Source organism: Mesoplodon mirus (genome assembly GCF_964341445.2).
Source record: "Mesoplodon mirus genome assembly, chromosome: 3".
Lineage (NCBI taxonomy): Eukaryota > Metazoa > Chordata > Mammalia > Artiodactyla > Ziphiidae > Mesoplodon > Mesoplodon mirus.
The window spans coordinates 77,855,858-77,865,717 of NC_138978.1; the positions used below are offsets into that span (position 1 = coordinate 77,855,858).

The 9,860-nt window shown below is 43.6% G+C and overlaps 1 protein-coding gene across 1 annotated transcript in view; it reads left to right on the top strand.

Annotated features, from left to right (window-relative positions):
• LOC309800253 (dolichyl-diphosphooligosaccharide--protein glycosyltransferase subunit TMEM258-like) overlaps nucleotides 1-3,694 on the top strand; it is a 51,430-nt gene extending 47,736 nt beyond the window's left edge. The window contains exon 2 of the mRNA XM_082614290.1: nucleotides 644-3,694. Coding sequence (XP_082470416.1) covers nucleotides 767-1,006 — 240 coding nt within the window. The 5' untranslated portion in view covers nucleotides 644-766 and the 3' untranslated portion in view covers nucleotides 1,007-3,694. The remainder of the gene's footprint in view (nucleotides 1-643) is intronic.
• Nucleotides 3,695-9,860: the final 6,166 nt, after the last annotated feature.

Genomic DNA, 9,860 nt, shown 5'->3' on the forward strand with positions numbered 1-9,860 from the left:
ACTAGTGAGTTACTAGTTATAAGTCTGTCTGACTTATTTCACTTAGCATAATACCCTCCAGGTCCATCCATGTTGTTACAAATGGCAAAATTTCATTCTTTTATATGGCTGAGTAGTATTCCATGTGTGTGTGTGTGTGTGTGTGTGTGTGTGTGTGTATACCATGTCTTCTTTATCCATTCATCTGTTGATAGACACTTGGGTTGCTTCCATATCTTGGCTATCGTAAATAGTGCTGCTGTGAACACTGGGGTGCCTATACCTTTTGGAATTAGTGTTTTTGTTTTCTTCAGATATATACCCAAGAGTGGAATTGCTGGATCATATGGTAGGTCTATATTTAGTTGTTTGAGGAACCTCCATACTGTTTTCCATAGTGGCTGTACCAATTTACATTTCCTCCAACAATGTACAAGGGTTCCCTTTTCTCTACCTCCTTGCCAACATTTGTTATTTGTGGTCTTTTTGATGATGGCCATTCTGACATGTGCGAGGTGATATCATCATTTTGATTTGCATTTCTCTGATGATTAGTGATGTTCAGTATCTTTTCAAGTGCCTGTTGGCCATCTGTATGCTGAAAGACAACTTTTGTCTTGTCTACCATCTTTCCCATTCAGAGCTCACTTTTTTTTTTTTACAGGATCATTCTGGGCAGTCTTCCTGATGCCATCACAGCCTCTGCCTGAACCCCAACAGGAAGGTCCAAAGCAGCAGATGCAAACCCAGACAGGGCAAACTGGTGGATTACTCTGTGTCCAGAAAAATGGAGCTCAAGGCCACGAACAGATACACCATCCCAGGGAACCTGGCTGTCTTCCCCTATCTGACCATGGGGTTGCTGGCTATTGGCTGGTTCTTCACTCGCTGGTACTTTGTTTATGAAGCCACCTCCACCAAGCACACTCATGATATGTACAAAAAGCTTCTCATCTCCTTGGTGGCCTTGCTATTCATTGACTTTGGAGTTCTCTTCCTGTTACTCTGGGTTGGCATCTACATATGAGCTCCAAGGGATCCAACCAGGTAGAATTATTGAATCTTGGTTTTTGTAAATTAATTTTTTTAACTGTTGCTGTAAGTGTCCCATCTGCTGCTCACAGTAAAGGCAGATGTGGAAAGAGAAAGAAAGAAGAAAGAAGAAGGAGAAGGAGAAGAAAGAAGAAAGAAAGAAAGAAGGAAAGAAAGAGAGAAAGAAGAAAGAAAGAGGAGGAAGGGAGGAAGGGAAGGAGGAAGGAAGGAAAGAAGGAAGGAAGGAAGGAAGGAAGAAGGAAGGAAAGAAATCCTGAATAGGAACGTCAGAATAAGTTTGATGCTGGTAAACTGCTCAGCATTGCCCCTGACCTTCAGAACTAGGACCATGTCATCCTCATAGCATTTACTCAGGGCCACAGCTGCAAAGTCATGGAAACCTGCAAAGCAAGCCCATCATGAGGCAATAAAAATCATAATAGCACTTACTATGTGCCAGGCACTGTTGATTGAGTCATTAAAAAAAAACAAAAACAGGGCTTCCCTGGTGGCGCAGTGGTTGAGAGTCCTCCTGCCGATGCAGGGGACGCGGGTTCGTGCCCCAGTCCGGGAAGATCCCACATGCCGTGGAGCGGCTAGGCCCGTGAGCCATGGCCGCTGAGCCAGCGTGTCCGGAGCCTGTGCTCCACAACGGGAGAGGCCAGAACAGTGAGAGGCCCGCGTACCACACAAAAACAAACAAAAAACAAAAACAAAAGCAAAACTACCTTTTGTGGTAATGCTATTATTATCCCCCATTAGAATTCTCTAAAAAGGCCCCCCAAATACCCATAAGTAATACATGGATCAGAGTTTATCCAAAATAAATGTCATAAGCTTCCGGCTAGCCCTAATCTGCACTCCATTAAATATGGCTTTTCCTGTGCTGATGACACTAGTTGTTAGTTAATTCTAAGGGAAGGAAACCAAGTCAGTGTTTAGGGTGTGAACTGACAGATGGGTTAGCAATTCAAATCTTTCTCAAGTCAGGGGTTTTTATTTTATCTCCATAGCCACAGCCTAGGTACAGCACCCCACCTCTCAGTCCCCCATTTCTAGAGGTCTTCTGTGGCTTAATTTTGAATGACTTGTCTTGGGTCATCTGTCTTGAGTAGTATTTGTATATTATCAGCATCTACCAGCAGGTGTCTCTAGGTCGCTGAAGGAGCTTGATTAGATTTTGGAGAAGGAAAGAATAAAAAGGGTATTTGGGACACAACGAGGCATGAAGCAAATACCAAGTGATGCCCTACTCCAGGACCAACCCCAAACCTCCAGGTGGCAATTAGAAGTAAGTGAGTGAGTGTGTGTGTGTGTGTGTGTGCACACACACATCCACCCTTCCCCTTCAATGCACATATAAGGAAAAAATATAACTTGGAACATTAGGAAACATTTAGAGCAGCCATAGAACAAATTGCAAAAATATGGATAGATGCAATACAAATCATCTTAAAGCCTTCAAATGCCCTGCTTTTGTTTGATGTCTGTAGAAATTTGCATTTATAAACAAGAGAGTCTGAATGAGTATGTTAGGCTAAACCCTGCTTTCTCTGATCTTCTTGGCATGGACAGCTAAAGATAGACTCAAAAATTAGTTAAAAATCAGGGACTGTGCCTTGGCTACACAGGGTGAGCACTGTACAGATATAGTACAGAGATCATTCTGTGAGCTTCCAGTCTCTGGAAACTCAGAGTAAAGACCCTGGAGATGAAGCAATTTCTGGACTCTACATCTGGATTTCTGAAGGCTCACAACCACTTTTAAAAATCTGTGATTGATATCTGAATGATACCAATCACCCAAAGAATAATGTTAGGACAGGATGAAGTCACCTTACAATACTTGAACATAGAGGATCCATATCCTACAAGAGCCAGTGGAGTCTTTCCAAATTAGTGGGGTAGTCGCCAGTTCCCACCAAAGAGGGAGTGGGGTGGTGGAAAGAAGGGCCTTGAGTGGCTCACTCATGGTCACTCTTAACTAGATAACACAGATAATTTGATTGAAACACTAGCTTTTCCGACCAATACTTAACAATGATGCCTATGAACTGATACTATTTTATTGTTTCATGGTAGTTAGCAATGTACAGTCAGAACCAGAAAGACTCGGTTGAATTGCAGATGGCTCATTTGGTAAAGCACGAATGACAAGAAGGTGGATCTGAGAAGACAACTGAATGGACGTGTTTCTAAGGAAATTCACTGGTACATCCATCAGGAAGGCTTCACACCAAACTTCAGGTGGAGGGAAAGAAAGCTGGATGAGCAGGTACAGTGGAGGAGGTGATATGACAGAGGTCAAGGGCCAAACAATTGCCCCAGGTTTCTGAACAGAGACGGTGTAGTGTAAAGGCTCACCTTATAGGATCCAGCACCAGATTGCCTGGGTTCAAATATTTGCTTTACTTATTATTGATACCTGTGTGCCTTTGGGCAAGTTTTATATACTATGTGCTTCATACACTACGTGACTCATCTATAAAATGGGGACAATAATAGTACCTAGTTCACAGGGTTAAATATGTTAATAGTGTATTAAGCTTTTAAAACAGGACTCGGCTTCTATTAAGAACTCAATATGCACTAAGCTATTGTTAGTGATCTTATGTAAAGGATGACGAACCACTGTTGGTGAGCTTTTAAGAAATCACGGGAGCATAAGCTGTGCCAGAGGCAGCAAATATCACAAATATTTTTAAGTAATAAAAGATAAGAGTTTGGGAGATTTAACAGATCAATGAAAAATTAATCAACAGTCAATCTAAAAAACAAATGGAAAATTTTATTCACATCAACCTGAGGATTATAACCAAGGAGACAATCTTTCAGAAAGCTCTGAGGACTGTTCCAAAGATGTAAAGGGGGAGGCTAGTATATATGTGATTTCAGAGGAGGGGTATGTACGATCAAGCACACCTCTTGGTAGAAGGTTACTGCTATTCGCAAGGAACAGATATCTTCTTTAAAGGTTTTAGTGCTTTTCTAAGTATAGGAAGATGCAAGAAACTGGGTTCATAAAATTTTCTCCTGAATATATCTATGTGAGGGCTAGTTCTTCCATTTTTCCCAGAACACAAATTGCCTCGTCCTGATCTTCACTCTGAATTCTTTCAGGATATACTGTAGGTCAGTGACTGCAGTGGCTAATGACTTGATTCTTGTAGAACTGGATGGTGGGCAATAGTCTTTATTTTACAGTTTCTTCCTTTTCGGTCTTAATTTCAATCAAGGCTTGGGAAACATTTTATGACAGGTTTGTCCCACAGTGCTAAGAATGCTTATTCCCAGGTCAGGCGAGGATTTCACTGATAGGTCATTCAATGTGCTGTTACTAGACTAGGCCCTATTAACAGTAACTAAAAGCCCCTGGACAGCCTGTTTTCCTAGCCTGTTTTGGTCCAGGAAATGTTTCCCTCTTGTTGCTTCTTCCCATAACTAGAGGTACACTGTTAAAATCATTGATCTTATAGAACTCTGTATTTGGTCAATTGTTTCAAGTCCTCTAGTCATTACTTTTTTATCGGTGGTTCAGTCACACAGCTGATAATGCAAGGAGCAATAATCTTGCAAAATAGGCAGAATACAAGTAATATAGCTAGTGAGATCAATAAGGTCATAAGTATTTAAGCTAAGACCATCCAAAAGATGTGGCCCCGTGTCTCCCCAGGTCATCTGACCCGTCTGTTCTGCACCAATCACTATCTTTAAGGGAAGTGAGATGTTGGCATTGTACATAAAGTTCACCAAAGAGTCTGCACGCACAAGGTGAGTGTTGGGTCATCGTGACCCCTTACAGGATTGAGAAAGGAATGTTATCTTCTAAGGAGTTACATGGCTGGCGAAAGGAGAAAGTTGACCTTTGTGGCAGAGCAGGTATTTCTGCCATTGGGGAAGTCTGGTTAATGAATAATGCAGATGAACAATGCACACTGTAGGGAAGGGAGGAGGCCCAAATGGGTGGAGAAAAAATTTCTGTTTAGATTTCTCTTGTCTTGTTTTAAAATATGAATTTATTTCATCAAGCACAACATCCATCCCTCACAAAAAATCTGGGTTATGGTTTCAGAGCATTTCAGAGATAATCACTCAAAACCAGCAGGGGTCCACTGGCTGCAGTTCATAGGTGGTCTGCTCATTTCCACTTCTGATGGGGTTTCTAAGTCAGGAGGATGAAGCACACAGGGTGCACCTGGCTCTCAGCAAGGCACTTGACAGTTTTTTGTATTCACAGGGACAATCTGGAAAGACGTTAGCACAATTAGGTAAATGTGTCAGAGAAAGGTTGGTCTGAACAACTCTACATCTGTCCCCTCTCTTTAGTTCTTCGTAAAATTTTTCAAACAATAATCTTCTCCCAACATTGCAACCTCAATACCTCCAAAATTCAAAGCACAGCATAACTTATCCTCATAAAGATGTAGTGTCCTTTGGAATAGAGTATGATTTTAAAGAGTTAGCTAGAAAACATATTTTGTCCACTTGGCTTTGAACTCTCATTTAAAAACCATTTCAAAGCTAAAAGAACTATTGGGTTCCCTGTTAGCCTATACTTTTTTGAAAAGGTGCCTAATTAGGATTTATCCACTGTGGCCACTTGTAGCAGTTGATCATCAGCCTTGACAAGATCGTAGGTCATGGAGAAGAGCAAACTTGTTTCCATGTTGTTAAGTTTACCACCATGTAGCTTAACTTTCAAAGCTTTGAATGGGTCCCCAATTCCTGCTATTAGCTGTGCATTCAGCTGTCAATGCCTCCACATCTGTAGAATTCTGTTAATTTATCCCATCATGGTCCATTACAAGAATCCCTGATCAAGTGATATAACCCTAATCTAGTTTTACCTATATTGAATCTTATCCCCAAACTGCTTCTAAATATTATCTAAGGTCTCCCAGGTAGATCTGTGAGTGAGAAGTACCAATTCTAGGTAATTATGTACAACATCTTTATGGATTCCATGGTGGTTATTCTCATCTAAATGTTGTAAGGTTTCCACCATCTATTTTTTTAAATGAAGAAAAGTAATTAAATTTCTTTATTGCTGTGGTATCACATGATAACTTTCCATCATCAAAGTAATCACTCAAAGATCTTATGTAACCCAAACTTGTACAGTATTTCAGTATATTTATTAGTTACATTGGCATCTGGCCAAGTTCTGTATGGACAGAAATCTGAAGGCTAGGCCTCCTACCCTGTTTATGGAAATCAGATGTGATTGGTCCATCAATTATTTCCATCAGATTAAGTGATTTCCTGGCAGGAAAAGAGGGTCAAAGAGAATAAGGTCCGGGCTTCCCTGGTGGCACAGTGGCTGAGAGTCCGCCTGCCGATGCAGGGGACACGGTTTCGTGCCCCGGTCCGGGAAGATCCCACATGCCGCAGAGTGGCTGGGCCCGTGAGCCATGGCCGCTCAGCCTGCGAGTCCGGAGCCTGTGCTCCGCAACGGGAGAGGCCACAGCAGTGAGAGGCCCGCGTACGGAAAAAAAAAAAAAAAAAAAAAAAGAGCGAGAATAAGGTCTACTGTTTACATGAAGGGGAAGAGAATAAAGTGAATATTTGTTGATCCTACTGTGTGATAAACAATTTACCCATCATTTTTCATTATATCTTCGCCATACACTGCAAAAAAAGGTGGATTTAGGCTCATTTTACAGTTGAGGGCAAGTAACTTATGCAGGATCACACATCATTCATTTAGTCATTTATCCATTCAACAACATGCATTGAGTGCTTACTATAAGCTAGGTGTTTGGTAAACAACAGGTGATGATTTGGGTAAACAACAGCAGAAAGACATGGTTGACTTCAGGTTCTTTTCAGTTTTCCTACAGTGAGTCACAGGAATGGAAACTCAGTCCCAAATGTTTCAATTTAGAAATGAAGTTCAGAGAAGGCAGTGCCTCTTCAATTGAATGAGCATGTGTTAAGTGCCTATAGGAAGGAGAGTCCCATGTTAGAACCATTAGAACCCTAATCTTTGGCCTCGTGAGCTATCATTGTTGTTTGAAGAATGGAGCATTACCTTCCCATAAAACAGTAGAAAGCTAACATACAAAATCAATTAAAAAACAAAAAGTAGGGCTGTTCAATTTAGAACAGGGAATGCTTGAATTTTTGCTCACACACCATCCTTCACCATGATTCTTGGGCAGAACATCTCAGATTGTGTAGGACAGAGTTTGAAAACCACTGATCAAATCAGTACAACATTGACTAAGGAGAGTGGGCACTGAGTGCCATGCCCCCTGGGGTGCTGGTCCAGGGAAGGTGCTGGGAAGCTCTTGTCCTGGGACCCCCGGAGTGTAGACTGAGAAGCCATGTTCCAGTCCCACTGGTCTTCACAACCTTCTGTTGGCAAAGGCTGAGGTCCTGTCATCTGATCATCTCCATCTCACAGCTGGGAGGAAGGTCAGCAAGTACGGGGAAGCATTCACACCCACCTCTGTAGTTCATAGACTGTTTTCTTGGTGGTCACGTGCAGCAGGTAGAGAGCCCTGAGAATATTATAGTGTTCGACATATTTTCAGGGGCATAAATATTTCCAACCTTCCCACTGGTGTGCTCAAAGTTAACAGGGGCAGAGAGACGGGATGCCATCATAGCAGTCGGCTTTGATGGTATGAAGCTTTGATGGTATGAAGGGGTCTTTGGGCCAGTAACTGTCATGTTCATCAACTTGGGGAGACTGAATCTGGAAACAAGATGGGGGAAATGGCTAAGACATTTTTCAAATCAAAACATTTGAAAGAAAATATAAAGAACATCCCTAGTATTTATGTTTAGTTCATTCTAGCAGTGTGTCTATTCATTCATCCTATAAGTATTTATCAGTATCTCTCTGGTACCAGGCCCTAATGTGCTAACCTTGGGATAGCTCTCAGAGAGCTGGAGAACATTTCCATGTTATACCTGAGGACATTCAGGTCATTTTAGGTCTTCACTTACCATAGTTTCCTCCCCAATTCCCTACCACTGAAGTTCTGAAAAACTATGAGCTTCAGGAAGCACCAGGCCCCGGGCAGCAGCCTAATTGCTCTTTGGGATCATCCCCGTGTTCCCGTAGTCACCCTTGCTTTCAGCCAGCCTCCCAACCTGGACTAGGAGGACAGATCTGGTGTGGACATGGGGCAGGGTTTTATCATCTGTAGGCAGAAATCCGACTGGGTTCCTCCCAGATGAAAAAGAGAGAACTGAGAAAGCCAATTTCAAGTTGGCAGGAACCAGTGTTAAGGAGAAAATATTCCAGTGGCTTTTAAATGACCACTAAAGATTTTGCACTTGAGAAAGCAACGAAACCAGTAAGACAAAGGCCTGGAGTTCACTGAATTGCCTCAAGTGTAAAAATAACACAGCCAATTTTCTCTTTTGGCTTGGGGGTGATTGCTGGAGTTGGGAGCACAGAGAGGCCCCCTCTTCTCCTTTTCCTGACCCTCCCCCAGCTCCATCTCACTGGGCATTTTGGGCTCCTTCAGGAATGCGGCACAGGCTCGGCTCTACCTGCACACTGGGGGTTAGTCTCTGGGGGGTTCGGGGAAGGGGAGCATGGGAGTTAAGATCACAGGCTTTCTGCTCTGTGCCCCTAATCAAATCAAGTAAATGGACCTGGAACTATGTTTAGTCAGTACTTTTTTTTTTTTTTTTTTTTTGCGGTACGCGGGCCTCTCACTGTTGTGGCCTCTCCCGTTGTGGTACACAGGCTCCGGACGCGCAGGCTCAGCGGCCATGGCTCACGGGCCCAGCCTCTCCGCGGCATGTGGGATCTTCCCGGACCGGGGCACAAACCCGTGTCCCCTGCACCGGCAGGCGGACCCTCAACCACTGCGCCACCAGGGAAGCCTGTGTACTCTTCTCTTTAAGTGTTGTTGTCATTGTTTATAAAATCTACACGCCTGAGCTAGCTTGTGAAGCCCAGCTCTCCTTTTCACTATACCCTGCTCCCCACTCCCCCATCATGCTCTGGCCCCCCAGTGCTCTCAGAGTGTGGTCCTGGACCAGCAACGCGAATACCACCTGGGAACTTGCTAGACATGCAAGACCTCAGGCCCAACCCCAGATTTAGTGAAGCAGAAACTCTGGGAGAGGAGCCCAGCAATCTGCATATTATCCAGGCTTCCTGGGGATTCCGATGGAAGCTCAAGTGTGAGAACCATTGGTCTAGTTTTACTGGTAGTCCTCTAAGCCACACTGTGTGTTGGACATCTCCCTGCCTTTACACATGCTATTCTCTCTGCCCAGAAGTCTCCTCTTCCTCCCATGCCTCTTTTAAAAGCCATCGCAAGAATCACCATCCCCCTCTGTAAATCATTTCCTGACCAGTCCTCCCCCCACCCCGACCCCCTATCCACAGCGGCGACTGCCTCTCTCCCCTGCGCTTCCATGGAAACTGGTGAAAACTCCTCTTATTCAAGTGCCATGCTTTGCTGGGGCTCATGGTTTGTGTCTGCCTCCCTAAAAGCCAGCATGCTCCCCAAGGCTGTGTTTGTCCTGGCACAGAGCTGGGGCTCGGAAAATGTTCGTTGTGTCGAAATGTTACTGATAAGCAAAGTACAGAGAGAGGAGAAAAAAGGGAAAGTGAAGAGCATGCAAGAGAGAGACACCCACAAAATGATACTAGCTGATGTTTTAGTTCCATGTGTGTGCTGGGTGCTGTACCACGTGCTTCACAGGCACCGTCGTTTAATCCTCCCAACAACCCTGTGGGTGTTATTGAACTCATGTCACAGAGAAGGAAACTAACGCACAGAGATGTCACATAGTGTGCCCGGGATGCCCCAGCTGGGACCCGGCAGAGCTGAGATTCACACACAGCTGGTTCTACTCTGGAGTCCACTTTTTTTTTT